The sequence below is a fragment of the Chrysemys picta genome, chromosome 1 (genome assembly GCF_011386835.1).
Source record: "Chrysemys picta bellii isolate R12L10 chromosome 1, ASM1138683v2, whole genome shotgun sequence".
In the NCBI taxonomy this organism is placed as follows: Eukaryota; Metazoa; Chordata; order Testudines; family Emydidae; genus Chrysemys; species Chrysemys picta.
The window spans coordinates 90,375,639-90,393,861 of NC_088791.1; the positions used below are offsets into that span (position 1 = coordinate 90,375,639).

The 18,223-nt window shown below is 42.1% G+C and overlaps 1 protein-coding gene across 5 annotated transcripts in view; it reads left to right on the plus strand.

Moving 5' to 3' along the window:
* The window catches only part of IFT56 (intraflagellar transport 56), a 178,142-nt gene extending 167,195 nt beyond the window's left edge, over positions 1-10,947 (plus strand). For all 5 annotated transcript variants that reach the window (XM_065562499.1, XM_024109851.3, XM_005293064.5 and 2 more), the window contains 3 exons: positions 3,591-3,697; positions 7,696-7,829; positions 9,508-10,947. In XM_065562499.1, the coding sequence (XP_065418571.1) occupies positions 3,591-3,697; positions 7,696-7,829; positions 9,508-9,619 (353 nt within the window). In that variant the 3' untranslated portion in view covers positions 9,620-10,947. The remainder of the gene's footprint in view (positions 1-3,590; positions 3,698-7,695; positions 7,830-9,507) is intronic.
* Positions 10,948-18,223: the final 7,276 nt, after the last annotated feature.

The following is an 18,223-nucleotide window of genomic DNA, read 5'->3' on the forward strand; positions in this document are numbered from 1 at the left end:
TGATTCAGTAGGTGGTGCGCTTCCATTTAATTCTGTACTAAAGCAATTCCCTACTATGGTGCTAGGGATGCTGTAAGATCCTTGTGGTCATGAAAAGATCCCATGGAACTTTCATAAGAATAGTTAATTAGTCTTGGGTACATTAGGTAATTGTAGCATTAGAAATTATTTTCTTCATGCTAAGTTTCCACTGAAGTTTCATTAGAGTTGCTGTATTCTTTCATATCTCTTAAAATGTTGAGGTGTGCTTCTAAATAGCTGCCACAATTTATTACAGGGGCAGCTGCTTTCAGTGGTGGATGAAATTATCCCTTGATGTGTAAAGTATATATATTACTTTGAGATCCTTCTGGATGAAAGACGCTATAGAAATGTAAAGTATTCTAGCATATTCATTTCTGAGTATGAGCAGATATTGTAGGAACATAAGAATGGCCATACTGGGTCAGATCAGTGGTCCATCTAGCCCAATATCCTGTCTTCTGCCAATGCCAGATGCTTCAGCGGGAATGAACAGAATGGGGCAATTATCGAGTGATCCATCCCCTGTCCTCCAGTCCCAGAATCTGGCAGTCAGAGGCTTAGCCATCTTGGCTAATAGCCACTGATGACCTATCCTCCATGAACTTATCTAATTTTTTTTTTAACCTAGTTGTACTTTTGGCCTTCAGATCATCCCTTGGATATTTCTGTCCTCAAATATTTGCAGGAGGCTAGAGATGCTGGAAATGCAACTGATTCAGGGCTCTATGTAATGTGTGGTCTCGAGCTATTGTACCAATTATTTAGACCTTATCTCAAAGAGGAGGTGAAAAGCCATTATTGTTTCACTTCCCAGCATGGCGCACTGTTTCTCTATATGCACAGATTGCTAGTTGTTACTAAATTATAAAGGCATTTTTTTCCCCAAAAGGAATCATGGTTTGTGAGGTTTTCAGTGCTCAGACATCTGGTCGTCATATGTGGGGCTAAGACCTGTGTCCTCTCTGCTGAGTGTGCTACTACTGAAGCTGAAGAAACAAAAATCTAGTCTGGTGTCTCAGTTTCTGCCATACCAGGAGAGTCCAATAATTACCTGTTCTTATGCACTATCTCCAATAGTGGCCATTTCAGGATATTTCATAACAGGATGTAACTTCCCCATAATGCACCTACTTGTACAATACTATACCATGTAGGTTGTGAAGGAAGGGTGGATTTTTTCCTGACTCCAGTTGGTGAACAGTTTGTGCTCAGACATATGAGAAGTTCTTGTAATTTTTAATGTAGTTATCCCTAGATTATAGTTTTACTTAGAATCAGATAGAGAGAGGTTGGTTGTGCAGAGAAACTACTCTGGAGTATGTTTCTAGTGCCATGTGAAGGGATTTATATTGGTATCTCTGATAAATGTCAGAAATGATTGTTACTCCACTTGACTTCTGTACACATAATGCCAAGCATTCCCTCACCTTGAAGAGCACAAGAATTTTCCCCATATTAATGACCAGTGCACAGAATGAATATCTGGTGGAACTCTGAGAGGAGGTAGATACCTGATCCAAGGGGATTTTTTTCCCTTCACAATAAGAAAACATTGGGATATGCCTGGAATTAATAAGCCAAACTTTAGGTTAAATACTTCCTTACCTTCAGAGGATCTGTTTGTGGAATTTTCTGTCTCCAAAAGTACTGGATGAAACTCTGTTACTGGGATTCATGAAAAAGTCTATTCTGGCACTTATGACTAGTTGTGTTATACCAGAGATGTTTCAGGTTAATGGCTGGTGGCAGTTCTTGCTCATATATGCATTGTTAAAATGACCACAAGATCTATGGAATCTGGAAAGAATTTCCTCATAGGGTGCACAATGGCAAGGATCTTGGGGATATTTTTATCTTTCTTTGGACTAATGAGAACTATGGGGATTCAGTATTTAAAATGAGGTGGGTGCCAGGCATTCAGGACATCAGTCCTTCATGTCTGTCTTATTTTCTATGAACATGAGTGGGTAATATTAAGTCTCACTGTTCGAATAGGTTAGAGAGTAGGAGGATGTCACAGTCCAGTACCCTATAAGAAATACATTCTCTGTTTATTCAACATTTTCCACTCTATGCCCCATAATAATCTCTGACATCATGGGACTTCAGCAGTGGTAGTTAGTTCCACCTCATGCATGTCCTCTACCCAAAACTGAAGAAGTAAAAGGATTTAAGTGAATTTCAATTGCTTAATTGTTGTCTAAATGCTGTAAGTATTAGCGCATGTTTTGCAAACTGGATACAAACTCTTTTCAGATTCTGTTCAACATACATAGTTGACTTGTGTCCAGACAACAGCTTACTCTCCTCCTCTCTTTACCCACCCCTTCTACTATAATCATATTCCAACCAAGTTTGTGCATCTGCATCATTGATGCTTCCTACTCATATCTGTAACTGTAGTCTGGGAAAATCTTGGGTAGCTGTAGGTCTCCTACACTGCCCAAGCAGAGGGATAGAGTGTCCTGAGGACGTGCACAAAGACTCTTTCAGCATGCAAGGAAATTTGTTTTGGATGGTCCTGCACAGAGCTCTTGGAAGAAGGAGGACTCAGAGAGGCACCGTTAGAGAATCCTATCAACACAGCAAAATAACAGTGCTGATCAGTGTCAGCCCAGGCCTCTGGCAAGGGTGAAACACTGTTAGCTGCTGTGGTTTAACTATTAACCATGCTACTAAGTGGTAACAAACACAGTTAAGTGTTGTAGTGTAGACAAGGGCTTATCTTCTAGATTCTTATTGAATACATGTACAAAACGTACTCTAGACTTTTTCCTATTTGTACTGTATGTCATCTCTAAAATCCACCATTCCAAGGGAATACGCTCACTTCAAAGAATGCTGGTTTATCCTGCCCTTGCACAGAAGCTGTGGAAACCAGCAGCAAAGTCATGAAATTGAACTTAGAGCTATTGGTAGTATCTGAAACTAAAGAGGTTCATGTGTTGAGCTGTAGATAACCTTTTGAGTCTAAAACTCTGCAGACGTTGGTGGCTAGGACTTCTTTAATTTTGTAGTTACTGTGTGCAAACTAAGATAATGAGAGCAATATGAACTTCTGCTTCAAAGCATAAAATGGGGATCAGGAATTGTTTCTTTCATGTATAGCATTGTATAACTAGCGATGTGTTATGTGATTTCTCTTGGGTTTTATTTCCATCCCCCTTTCCCTCATCCTGTTAAACATTTGGTATTGTCTGCAGTCAGGGGTAGAATACCAGACTAGCTAGAGCAATGGACTGACTTGATGTGTCACCAGGCTGGATGCCAGACTAGATGGACCATTGAGTTCCAGCACAGTAAGTGCTGTATCTGTGAAATATAAATCTGACGTGGTGTAGATTTCATAACTCTTCTTTCTTATGTTTGCAAACTGCAGCACTTTACTGCCATCATTGATGTGGCTGAGGGGATGGTTAGCTTTCATTCAAACCCTGTGTGTTTTAGTAGGGAGCAGGCATTTTGGTGAAGTGGTTGATAAGATTATGAACATTTTAGCCCTGTTGTTACTGGGCAGTGCATTATGGCATTTTTTCACCTTCTCCAACTTTCTGTTCTCATTGTAGATATCATGAATAAGAAGCCTCGACTGGCCTGGGAGCTCTACCTGAAGATGGAAACCTCAGGAGAGTCCTTCAGTCTCTTGCAACTCATTGCAAATGACTGCTACAAGGCGAGTCTTCTCTTTGAGGCCTGGTATCTAGTTTGTTAATTCTGTGGCACTACACTCAGATGCCTTGTCTACAGCAGACTCCTCTTCTTAAAATTCCTCACCATTGCTACCTTTAGTGAAGCTCCACAATGTATAGAGGCTGGTAGAGATCTGTCAACATTTAAACCAGCATGTCTTCTAGTTAGACTGGTGACTGGGCTACACTAGAGCTAATCACAATTTCTACCTCTAGTAGAGTTTCAATGGTGGGAGCAATGGGAAATTTTAAGAGAAAAATCTAATATAGACACAACCAGAGGCTATAAGTTGGAGTTCTTTCTGGGACAGCAGATTCTGCCCTTCCAGCCCAGACTGTGAAGCTTACAACCTGATCCCCCACAAACCCACCACAGGGACCTGCTACAAGCTTCCCAAGATACACAAACAAAGGAACCCAGGTAGATCCATCATATCTGGCCACAGGACTTTTACTGAAGGAATATTAGGTCTCATAGAAACCATCCTCAAACCACTCAGAATCATAGCGTTGGAAGGGACCTCAGGAGATCATCTAGTCCAACCCCCTGCTCAAAGCAGGACCAATCCCCAGACAGATTTTTACCCCAGTTCCCTAAATGGCCCCCTCAAGAATTGAACTCACAACCCTGGGTTTAGCAGGCCAATGCTCAAACCACTGAGCTATCCCTCCCCCCACAAAGGCCCCCTTCCTTTAAGATGTTACTGACTTCCTCCAGAAACTCCAACATCAACATCCTCCCCCAGAACACCATCCTTGCCCCCATGGATGTCACGTTCCCTATACACCAACATTCCTCACCATGACAGCATTGCTGCCTGCCTCAAATACTTACAAGATAATATACAACATTCAAAAATCCACCTAAACACACATCGCCAAACTCATCAAATTCATCCTCACACACAGTCACTTCACATTTAACAAACACTTTCTCCAAATATTGGGAACAGCCATGTGTACTAACATGGCCCCCCAGTATGCCAACCTCTTCATGGGCCACCTCGCAGAAAATTTCTGGAAAAATGCACCACAAAACCAATGATATACATAGGTACATCAATGATGTTTTCCTCATCTGGACAGATGACCTCGGTTCTCTCAGATTTCCACCACAACTTCAACCACAACCGCCCATCCATCATACTCTCTAGAAAACACCCACACCAGCATCAACTTCCTGGATACCACAGTCAGCTTCAGCAATGAGACCCCACAAATGATTGTATGCAAGAAATCCACAAGAAATCACTACACTTACCTCCTCAGCTCCTGCAACCACCCCAGACACACCAAGAAATTTGTTATCAACAGCCAGGCATTTAATCACACTCAAAACTGCCTTCACTAAACAAGGACACTCCACCAGAGAAATAGATCACATTGTGGAATGGGCCATTCAGATACCCCAGGAGAATCTGCTTCAATACGGAGGGGACGGGACCCCACATACGGGGTGTCATAAAACAATTACAATTATAGAAGTTGGTTCAGTAAAAGGTTTTACCTTACCTACCTTGTCAGTCTTAGCACAGATGCTCTGGTGTTTGATTTTCCACCTTCAAGAGTAGGTACAATAAACTAATAGATGAGATCAACATCTTCAGCCTCTAGCACTGGGATTCTTGCCCACTCCTTTAGATTGAGTCACAGGCCATGAAAGATTTCAAAAGCACATTGATAATTGTCCTGTGATAATGTAGCAGTGCATTGCTGGAAATTATCTCTCTCCCAGGACTGGTGTGCACATGTGTTTAACCTTTTTTCACTCTTCCTGTGAGAGCAAATATGAAGCTAAATGCTTCTGTGATTAGATACCCTCTGAGGGAGTTGAGGCTATGTTCCCTGATTAATTTCCCACAGGTCCTCCCCACTACAATCAAGGCCTTGTCCAGACCAGGATTTAAAGGTAGGTTGTTAGCATGTGTTCGCTAACACAGGCTAACTAATATGTTTTAGAAGTCTAGTGTAGACAAGGCAGCATATACTTGAATGTGTGCTAAACTGCCCTAGGCTTTAACTTGACCAACTAGCACATAGTAAAATATACGCTGCCTTATGTACAGTAGACTTTTAAAACATGTTTAAAACCCACCTTAGAAAAGGTCCAAGAGAAGAAATGAGAGTTCCCCATCTGTACCAATCCAGGTGCCCCTAGACCTATCCTGCAAGTGATATCTAAGGTGGAATAGTTGGGTGTACACATGATTTTCCCGTCGGTTCAGGAAAGCTCTGAATTGCAACACTACTACATTTGATTTTTCTTCTACTTTTATAGCGAGGGGTAAAAATTAGTTCTGAACTAATACCCCAGCAGCCTTCAGAGCTGTCTTTATGGCCATATCTAGACTAGGAAAATCCATTATGTTTCAAAACATGTGAATAAACTTGTTTTAGCTAACATGCTTTTAAACAGGACTTTGCACCTAGGGTATACAGGGAAAGTCATGCATAAAGACTAGGGATGTCTTTCATTGAACTAACTTCTGTTGGTGAGAAAGACAAACTTTCGAATTTATATCAGGTTGATGATGCTGTGTAAGCCTTAAAGTTTCTCTCTCACCAACAGAAGTTGATCCAATAAAAGATATTACTTCATCCCCCTTATCTCTCTAATATCCTGGAATCAACACGGCTACAACATTACTGTCATAACTATAAAGGGAAGGGTAACAGCCCTCCTGTGTATAATACTATAAAATCCCTCCTGGCCAGAGACTCCAAAATCCTTTTACCTGTAAAGGGTTAAGAAGCTCAGGTAACCTGGCTGATACCTGACCCAAAGGACCAATAAGGGGACAAGATACTTTCAAATCTTGGTGGCGGGGGGAAGGCTTTTGTTTGTGCTCTTTGTTTTGGTGATTGTTCGCTCTTGGGACTGAGAGGGACCAGACATCAATCCATGCTCTCCAAATCTTTCTGAACAAGTCTCTCATATTTCAAACTTGTAAGTAAACAGCCAGGCAAGGCATGTTAGTTTTATCTTTGTTTTCTCAACTTGTAAATGTACCTTTTACTAGGGTGTTTACCTCTGTTTGCTGTAACTAGGGTGACCAGACACAAAGCGTGAAAAATCGGGACGGGGGTGGGGGGTAATGGGAGCCTATATCAGAAAAAGACCCAAAAATTGGGACTGTCCCTATAAAATCGGGACATCTGGTCACCCTAGCTGTAACTTTGAACCTAAGGCTAGAGGGGGGTCCTCTGGGCTCTTTAAGTTTGATTACTCTGTAAAGTTATTTTCCATCCTGATTTTACAGAGATGATTTTTACCTTTTTCTTTAATTAAAAGCCTTCTTTTTAAGAACCTGATTGATTTTCCTTGTTTTTAGATCCAAGGGGGTTGGATCTTGATCCACCAGGAGTTGGTGGGAGAAAGGAGGGGGGATGGTTAATTTCTCCTTGTTTTAAGATCCAAGGGGTTTGGATCTGTATTCACCAGGGAATTGGAGAAGAGTCTCTCAAGGCTACCCAGGGAAGGGAATTAGCACATTGGGAGTGGTGGCAGCGGACCAGATCTAAGCTGGTAGTTAAGCTTAGAAGTTTTCATGCAGGTCCCCACATCTATACCCTAAAGTTCAGAGTGGGGAAGGAGCCCTGGCAATTACATACAAAAATAAGGGGATGACATTTTTGACTAGCTCTATTAGCTCATAGTTGAATGTGGTTTACCTAGTGGGGAGTCTAGAGTTGATCATGACCAGTTAATAAAGGTCACAACTTGGCCTGTCTATACTGTTTAAAATCACGTTAGATAAAACTATTTTCCTAGTCTGTACATAGCCTATGTGGAATTGGAATGTACCTGTTCTAGTTACAGACTACCTGGAAAGAACAGGAAAATGCATGCTGTTCCCATGACTTGTTCCTCTTGTTAACACCAGACAAACAGCATCAGAACCAGCCCGTAACTTTGGATCTCATTCTGTATAGGCAGTCTTGTGACCTGAAATGTGTAAAGTTTTTTTTTCTTCCTACACAGATGGGCCAGTTTTACTATTCAGCCAAAGCCTTTGATGTTCTGGAGAGACTGGACCCTAACCCTGAATACTGGGAAGGCAAGAGGGGTGCCTGTGTGGGCATCTTCCAAATGATCTTAGCTGGCCGAGAACCCAAGTATGTACCGTTGCTGTGTATGAACTTTTCTCGTTAGTCTTCCATTCCCAGCTAGCTGTAGCTAGAACCGCAGTCACAGCTGTTTTGTGAAGAGATGCATGACTTCAGGAACAGATGTCCCCTAACCCTCCATTTTTTTTGTCTTTTGAAAGAGACCTGTACTGCCCCAGTAGTTGCACACTCAATAACCATTTTTGATCTCTAGCTTCCAGCCCAACAGGGACAGGATATGTGGTGGAGGATAGTCTATCAACTAGTGCTCTGCACTGCAGGGACCTCAAATAGATTGCTGGTCATTGTTCTTGTAGTAGCTAAACTACAGACACAGCATGCTTATTCCCTAAAGGCAGGGAGGGAGGACCTCATTTCACTGATTAGGGAGAAGTATTGATGGCCTGTGAATGGAAGTAGTATCCACTCCTCCTTGGTCTTGGAATTTCAAGGATGGCAGAATTAAAATAGGTGGATGGTTACTCTCAACTTCAGGAGGGACGAAGAACATGTTGCTGAATGATAAATGAATGTTTTTAGTGAAGGCCTAATCTCTCTTTCTGCAAATTTTGTTCAATCCAAGCTTAACTTGGATATTGGTTTGATTAAACCTCCAAGAGAAAAGAGGAAATGGTCCTTCCCATTTATTGTTTTGCCTTTGGCCTACCTCACTGGATAAGGGAATGAGGGAGGATAGAGGGGATACCTTCTGTTCCTGTTCTCCAGTAAAAAGTCTGCTGTGCTGCTGGGTGACCAAGCTCTGCAAGCAGTGGCATTAACTAATGCACCCTCCAATTTTCTCTCTGGCAGAGTTCCTGTACGTTCTGGTTAAAATTCACATAATCTCTAGAATTCTTACTTTTCTCCCCATTTGGGGCCACACAGAGGAGGAATTGCAGTTGCTTTCTTAAATGCATACCTTTCAAGAAAACAGGAGCACCCATAGCCCTGGCATCTGTTATTGTCTCCCTTGTCTGCCCTCCATTTTCTAACAGTGCCCCTTACTAAAGTAGTGCAGATACACTAGTGCACCTCAGTCTCTGAACTGGAATTGAGTTAATCCTTCCACAAAAATCTGAATTCTGCATGGAGATGACAGACATCTGAGAAACAAACTGATTGACTTGTTATGTCAGGTCTTGTTCCCCCTAAATGCAAACCACCTCAAACAATGAATTAATTCATCAGATATCTCTAGCTAAACATGATTAGATCTGGTTAGTAGTTGAATGGGAACCCTCCAAGGAAAACATAGGGTATGTCAGGGAATCATGCTTCTGAAGGCAGCACTCTTATTTCTTAGTAATAAAAAATACATAATGCTTCATGTTGTGAAAACGCATTGACTAATTAGTGCTGAGCAGTGCTCCTCTGTTGAAATAGGTGTTGCTGTGCTGTTGAAGTTGTCTGTCAGATGGCCTGAAAAACTGAAGCTCTAACAATTTGCCATTAAATGTCTTGTGACATTTTTTGCAAGAGTAGGAATGTTAAATTTTATATCCTGGCAAGCTACAGTATGAATAATAATTTTTGCTGATCTAGAATTTCCCTTCTAGTTCAAACTAGATACAATACCTAGAGTCTGTGCTTTGCAATCCTTCAGGATGTAAAGATGCACAGAAATTTCAGCTGTTTCTAACCAAGTGCTCATCACCCTGCTTTAAACCTTTGTCTTCTGTCTTTTCAGAGAGACACTGCGGGAAGTGCTACATCTCCTAAGGAGCACTGGTAACCCTCAGGTAGAGTATATCATCCGCATCATGAAGAAGTGGGCCAAAGAGAACAGAGTGCCTGTCTAAAACCGCACCACCAAGAAAACCAGGTCAGATGCCATCTTTTTGTGCATAGTGGAGGGCATGGAACGCAGCCCCTCCCCTTCATTCACCCTCCCACCCCACACACATCTTCCTTGTAGTCTTTGTTTAGGGCTGGCCTATCATCAAACATTAAAGAGACTCAGATGGAGCAAAAAGAGTACTGCCGTTGGACTGCACAAAATTTCTATGATTTTGATATGAAGGATTTCTTTTGGACAGAAGGGGTTTGAATTCCATGCTCTTCCCTCCCAGATCCGAGTGGCATTTTTTCTGTTCTACATCAATCCCAGTGTCTAGTTCAAGGGTTCTCAACCTTTTTCATATTTTGATTCCAATGTTCAGCAACTCAAACTTCCCCTCACAGGCACTCCAGACTCCTTTGCACCAGCTCCCACAGTACTGCATAAGATGTACTGTGGCAATTTGAGAGGTTTATATTTTAAAATAGTTCTCCTGGCCTTCAAAGAAGAATTCAGCAAATCTGCTTCAGTACAAGAGTGGTGATGGCAAATGGAAGAAGGATTGTGTTATCTTAGTGATTGACTTACTATTAACAGTTAACATGTTTTTAATATTCCTGGCTTACTTCAGTGTGGAACACACCACATCCTGAGCAACAGCCATTTTGAGATGGATCCTACTGACTAATTTATAACCTCTTTATCTCTTTCCTTTTTGTCCAAAAGGATTTGCTATCCCTTGGCCAAAGTCAGATTAATTCTGAACATGAAGCTAATCAACCACAAATGCAGGGCCCCAGAATTGCTTACCAATTTTCAAGGAGGATAGTTACAAGATTTGGGCAATTGCATTTCAAAGCATGAGGTTCTGATTGGCTGAGCTGTTTCTTGCTATAGAGTCTGATCCTGCAAACATTTGTGCATGTTAGTAAATTTGCTCATGTGAGTTGTCCCACCAGTTTACCTCTCGCATCAATAAAGTTATTCATGTATGTTTACAGGAACAGGCCCTTCACCAGTCACTACCTTAGACAGCAATGTATTGTGCGTTTGCTTGACAGTTTTGCCCAGCAAATACTCTGCTGTGTTTCAAGGTGGTCTGGAAAGGGAACTGGGGAGAATCCTTTTCAGAATAGACCACTTAATCCTAAAGGAGATGAAATTCTAAGAAGATGCACAATAGCTATGATATAGAAATGAATTGTAGGGCTTACAGTACATAATATCTGTACATTATTTGTAAAGGAAAAATTACTTAACTTATAAAGTATTTTTGTATCTTGTGACAAGATATTTCATTGAACACTATGATGTCTGTACCTTGATTAAAGCTTATACTTGGATTTTCAATCTAACTTCTTGCTTGGCTTTGTTGCCTCGTGATGAGGCTGGCAATTGAGATGGCAAATTTATTTCACTGCAGAGGTGGGTGGATGTATGATTGACTGACTGCCAAATCAGCATTTCATGATCAGATGAATATGAACCATGTTAAAGCATACTGGCCCAATGGCCTATGTACTGACCTTTGATGTTAGATCCTGAAATGAGGGCGGCTGGATAACCCTTATATTTGTAAGTGGTTTTGTTTTTGTTTTTCTTACTCCTGAAGAGATTCTGAATTCTCCTCAGCTTCTAAGGAATAGGCTCCTAACTCTGAGGATTTCGCTAGGCCTCTCTGATGGAGCTCAGGAACTTCAGTTACCTTTTATCATCTTACTGTAGCAGAGACAAAGGTGTTTCTCCAGCATGCCCAAGTCTTCAAACAAGAACTTCCACCTGTATCATCAATGTGATGTCTGGCATGATTTGATAGGCTGTAGGCCACCTGCTTTTATATGAAAAGAAGGAAAGATTCCATTTTAAGGACCCCCACCATAATAGTGATGGGAATAAGGTCCTCAAACCATGACAGGAATAAGGGTAGGGTCACCATGTTGCAAAAAGAGACCACATAATGGATCAGTAAATGCTGTCATTAAAGGCAGTTACATAAAACATTCCATTTGTAAGAGGCATTTTTATTTTCCTTTCCAGTTTAATTAACTTGGAAACAGATTGGAATGGCTGCTGTGAGCCTTGGTTAAAGCTATAGAAAAATTAATGTGGTGGCTTTGTGACAGATGTTAAATGCAGCTAATTATTCTGTTCACTGATGCTTAACCAGCAGGAAAGCCTGATAGCCTCTAGATTTAGGCTGATAGACAACAATCATAAAATCATAGGACTGAAAGAGACCTCGAGAGGTCATAGAATCATAGAATATCAGAGTTGGAAGAGACCTCAAGAGGTCATCTAGTCCAACACCCTGCTCAAAGCAGGACCAGGTCTTCTAGTCTACACCCTGCATTCAAGTCAGGACTAAGGCCTGGTCTACACTTTGGGGAGGGGCGCGAGCTAAGTCGATCTAAGTTACGCAACTTCAGCTACGAAAATAGTATAGCTGATGTCGACGTACTTAGAGCTACTTACCGCAGTGTCTTCACTGCGGTAGGTCAACTGCTGACGCTCCCCCGTCGACTCCACGTATGCTTCTTGCTCTGGTGGAGTACCAGAGTTGATAGAAGAGCGCTTGGTGGTCGATTTATCGCGTCTTCACTAGACGCGATAAATCGACCCCCGCTGGATCAATTGCTCCGGATGTAAGTGTAGACATGCCCTAAGTATTATCTAGACCAGGGGTAGGTAAACTATGGCACGCGTGCCAAAGGCGGCACGCGAGCTGATTTTCAGTGGCACTCACACTGCCCGGGTCCTGGCCACCAGTCCGGGGGGCTCTGCATTTTAATTTAATTTTAAATGAAGCTTCTTAAACATTTTTAAAACCTTATTTACTTTACATACAACAATAGTTTAATTATATAATATAGACTTATAGAGAGAGACCTTTTAAAAACGTTTAAATGTATTACTGGCACGGGAATACTTAAATTAGATTGAATAAATGAAGACTCAGCACACCACTTCTGAAAGGTTGCTGACCCCTGATCTAGACCATCCCTGACAGGTGTTTGTCTAACTGCTCTTAAAAATCTTCAATGACGGAGATGCCACAACCTCCTTCGGCAATTTATTCCAGTGCTTAACTATCATAACAGGAAGTTTTTCAACCTAATTTTCAACCTAAACCTCCCTTGCTGCAATTTAAGTCTATTGCTTCTTGTCCTATCCTCAGAGGTTAACAAGAACTGTTTTTCTCCTTCTTCCTTGTAACAACCTTTTATGTACTTGAAAACTGTTACCATGTCTCCCTTCAGTCTTCTCTTCTCTAGACTAAACAAACCCAATTTTTTTAATCTTTCCACATAGGTCAAGTTTTCTAGCCCTTTAATCATTTCTGTTGCTCTCCTCTGGTCTTTCTCCAATTTGTCCACATCTTTCCTGCAATTTAGCACCCAGAACTGGACGAAATTCTCCAGTTGCGGCCTTATGAGCGAGGAGTAGAGTAGAAGAATTATTTCTCATGTCTTGCTTACAACACTCCTGCTAATACATCCTAGAATTATGTTTGGTTTTTTTGCAACAGTGTTACACTGTTGACTCATATTTATCTTATGATCCAATATGACCCCCAGATCCCTTTCCACAGTACTACTTCCTAGGCAGTCATTTTCCATTTTGTATGTGTGCACTTGATTGTTCCTTCCTAAGTGGAGTACTTTGCATTTGTCCTTATTGAATTTCATCCTATTTATTTCAGACCACTTCTCCCGTTTGTCCAGATTATTTTGAATTTTAATCCTATCCTCCAAAGCACTTGCAATGATCCCAGCTTGGTATTATCCACAAACTTTATAAATGTACTCTCTATGCCATTATCTAAATCATTGATGAAGATATTGAACAGAACTGGACCCAGGACCAATTCTTGTGGGACACTCCCCCCCCTTGATATGCCCTTCCAGCTTGACTGTGAACCACTGATCATTACTTTCTGGGAACGGTTTTCCAACCAGTTATACACCCACCTTATAGTAGCTCCATATAGGTTGTATTCCCTAGCTTGCTTATGAGAAGGTCATGTGAGAGAGTATCAAGAGCCATACTAAAGTCAAGCTATGCCACATCTACCACTTTCCCCCATCCACAAGGTTTGTTATCCTGTCAAAGAAAGCTATTAGGTTGGTTTGACATGATTTGTTCTTGACAAATCCATACTGATTGTTACTTATCACCTTATTACCTTCTAAGCAATGTGAGCTCATGGGCTAATTTTAAACTTTCTTTTAAGAGTTGTATTTTTGTGACTTAATTAGAATTTTCATAATTGTCATAGTTTAAATATTCCTTATTTTAAAATGTCTTAGCTGGTTGTGACTATCTAAGGTTGATCCATGACCAACTAAAACATTTTGATACATGCTGGTCGTTTTTCTTTTCTTTCCTTTTTTTTTTTTTTTTTTAAACAAGTTAAATTCCTCTTAGCAAATACTGTAAACAGTGTTACTTAACATGACTTCCAACGCATTTCCCCAGTGTAGATCAAGTCTATGTGCTGACATTAAAGGTGATCTGAATTAGGGGAGGGATTGAACTTTTTGCTTTATAATGTATAAAGAAGACCTGAAAGGTTTAGTTCAGAAAGTTCTTCTGCAAATAGTGTCCCTATGCATGCTCCACTGTAGGTGCGCTTACGCCCCCCTGCACCATTGATCAGAGATTTCTCATAGTAGTGTCTGTTCAGCCCTTGCATGCATGTTACTCAGTCTCATGCTCCGTGCTGTCGTTATATAGCATTGTACAGGCGCGCTCTCAGTTCCTTCTCAATTGCCTCAGCCTAAGACGGAGCCTTTGCAGTTGTCCGCCTTGAGTTTTACCTCAACTGTGTCCCCTTAGTTAGTTTATTATAGTTGCTCTTAGTAGTAGTAGTTCAGTTTAGCTATTGTGACGTAATCACCGGGGCACAACATGGAACTATGGGATCATTGTGCCCCCATAACTCTCCAGACTGGGCTGTCTCTCACGCTGTTTGTTAGTGACAAGCAGCAAACCCCTCCAGGTGCTATCACTCAGCCACCAGCATACAGAGACACACACAGCTAAATTGCATGAATGCTCTCTAAGCCATTCATGAATGATATAGAGGGAGACACCAGCAAATCCCCCCAGCTTTGCACCCCAGAAATGTACCATCTTACACTGCTCAAGACTTTCTCTTGAACAATGCAAGCTCATTATTTTGCCACTTTGTCAAGAGATAGAAGACATGAATCAGCTTTTGTAATCAGAGCAGATTCCCCAAGCACTTTAGACAAACTCACTAGTAAAGATAAAAACATTAAAATAAGTTTATTAACTATTTTTAAGTGATTGTAAGTGGTAGGCATAAAGGTCAGAGATAGTTACCTTAAACACACATTCTAAATTCTAACCTTTCAGACTAAGCAAGATTTGACTCAAATAGCTTTTCTCACCCCACTGGATGTCACAGGCAGGTTACAGTTCCTAATACACAGGCTGAATTTCCTTCTCAGTCTTGGACCAATCTCCCCAGTTCAAAGTTTTTGTCTTTCCAGCATTCTTGTTGCCTTCAGAGTAGGTGGGGGAGGAGAGAGGTGGTCTCATAGAATCATAGAATATTAGGGTTGAAAGAGACCTCAGGAGGTCATCTAGTCCAATCCCCTTCTCAAAGCAGGACCAACACCAACTAAATCATCCCAGCCTGTAGCGGTGCATGGGATTCTTCCTTCCTAAGTGCAGGACTCTGCACTTGTCCTTGTTGAACCTCATCACATTTCTTTTGGCCCAATCCTCCAATTTGTCTAGGTCACTCTGGATCCTATCCCTACCCTCCAGCATATCTACCCCTCCCCCCAGCTTAGTGCCATCTGCAAACTTGCTGAGGTGCAATTCATACCATCATCCAGATCATTAATAAAGATGTTGAACAAAACTGGCCCCAGGACTGACCCCTGGGGCATTCCGCTTGATACTGGCTGCCAACTAGACATCAAGCTGTTGATCACTACCCATTGAGCTTGACAATCTAGCCAGCTTTCTGTCCACCTTATAGTCCATTCATCCAATCCATACTACTTTAACTTGCTGGCAAGAATACTGTGGAGACAGTATCAAAAGCTTTGCTAAAGTCAAGCTATATCACATCCACCACTTTCCCCATATCCATAGATCCAGTTATCTCATCATAGAAGGAAATGAGGTTGGTCAGGCATAACTTGCCCTTGGTGAATCCGTGTTGACTCTTCCTGATCACCTTCCTCTTCTCCAAGTGTTTCAAAATGGATTCCTTCATGATTTTGCCAGGGCCTGAAGTGAGGCTGACTGGTCTGTAGTTCCCCTGGTTCTCTTTCTTCCCTTTTTAAAATATGGGCACTATATTTGCCTTTTTCCAACGGCCCGTGACCTCCCCCAATCGCCACGAATTTTCAAAGATAATGGCCAATGGCTCTGCAATCACATCAGCCAACTCATTTAGCACCCTCGGATGCATTAGATCTGGACCTCAGACGTGTGCTCGTCCAGTTTTTCTAAATAGTCCCAAACCACTTCTTTCTCCACAGAGGGCTGGTCACCTTCTCCCCATACTGTGCTGTCCAGTGCAGCAGTCTGGGAGCTGACCTTGTCTGTGAAGTATGAATCAGGAGGCTTCCCGTCTTGTACCCTCCTCCTTGTGTTTCCTCCCGGTATCCCACTTACCTCTGGGCTTAGGTCACCATCATGATGCCACTGGCCCTTATTTTATACTCTCAATTCATGTCCCAGGAAAGTTACTGGCCCAAACATGTCCTGGTGTGTCTTGCTGAGTCACAGAGTTGAGCAATCTCCATTGTGTGGTGCTTGCACAACTGAGTCACAGAGTTGAGCAATCTTCATTGTGTGGTGCGCAACTGTCTCTTGCAGAACTGTAAATCTCTTGTTTACAATTCTCCTGCTGTTCAATGGCTCGTGATGGTCGTTTAACACCCACTTGGTGGTGGGTCACCCCTTGTTGCCTCTGGAAAGCCAGCTGTGGTCATCTCCCAGACTTGCAACATATTTCAATAACAACTATATAGCAAAATCTCAATTTCATAATATATATATATACACACACACACACACACACACACATATATATATATATATATATATACACCTCTACCCTGATATAACGTGACCCGATATAACATGAATTCGGATATAACGCGGTAAAGCAGTGCTCCGGGTGGGCGGGGCTGCACACTCTGGTAGATCAAAGCAAGCTTGATATAACGTGGTTTCACCTATAACGTAGTAAGATTATTTTGGACAGGTTATATCGGGGTAGAGGGGTGTGTATACACACACATACACACACACCAATGAGTTTAGCAGATCATGACCTTTCATACGATACCTTAACAAGGCATGCTTTGTATGCAATATCACAACCATATACGAATGATGAATATGGGAGTTACAGGTTGCTACTTTGAGGTACAGTGCAACACAACTATAGTAGTTTTAAAAAAACCCTTACAAGAATATTTTTATAGATAGATAGTTTCTTCTGTCCTGGAGTTTTACTGTACTGGAAGGGTCTGCCCGGTTCTCCAGGTTTCAAACATTGCCTGTCATGCTGGGAGGCAATCCAAGTGAATGCCTTGGGGAATCTCATATTTCCTAAAAGTGCAACTTCTGTCTGGCATTAAAATCTAGAGCCAGAAAAAAACAGGAGATCAAACTTCGACCCCTTATGATGGAGACCTCACTGCACCCAGCATCTGACCCAAGCCAGGGGACCACCCCCCACTTCCTGTATGCCAGTTTCTGAGTAAGTTCACTGAATCCAAGCCTCACTCCTCAAGGATATTTAAGAGGAAGATCCAGATTCCTCCCGTATGACTCCCAAAGACCATCCCTCGAGTTCTCCGGGTAGGAATTCTACCTCGAAGAAGTCATGGTCTCCGATGACTCCACCCATTTCAGCACTCATTTCTCTCCAACCTGGTACCAGCGAAACTGCTTGTTCCTCAGGTACCAAGGGTGCTGCTGTCAGACCTAAAGACTATAAAGTCTCAGGCTCCAAGAGGTCATCGGTATTGTCAGTGGAGCTAAGGCGGCAAGAAGAGCTCTACTTCTCGGTATCAAAAAAGCCCACTTGAAAGCTGTCTGGACTCCTCTTGGAGCAGTCGAGATTCATGATTCTGTGAACTTCCTCAGCCACTATCGCTTCAGCGCAGGCCATGGATGCAGTACTGACAACACTCTCGGTACGCAGAAGCTTCACTTTCCCCAAGAGCTTGCTGTGTCCAAGATGCCTGACTCACCACTGCTCTGCTCTGACATACTCTTGGTACCACAGACTTCCAGATCTCTGGACATTAGCCCAGTACCTACAGTTTCATCTCATGCTTCTTCCAGCGCTCCACTGGTACAGAGTGATTTGGAAGAGGTGAATTCTGAAGATCTTGCCTCAGTCTCCCAAATATCTGTGCAGGGCTCTCCTCTCCATTCTTATAGAGGCCCCTTTCCTGAGGTCTCTGAAGAGATTGGTGCCACTCGTGAGAGATGGCCACAAACACCATCTTGCTGATATGAACACCCATGGATATTTCCACCCATGTCATATGCGCCATCTCCTTGGCCATACTGACCCTTGTGTGGCCTATCATCAGCAATTTTCTAGGGCCTCTAGCACCACTTG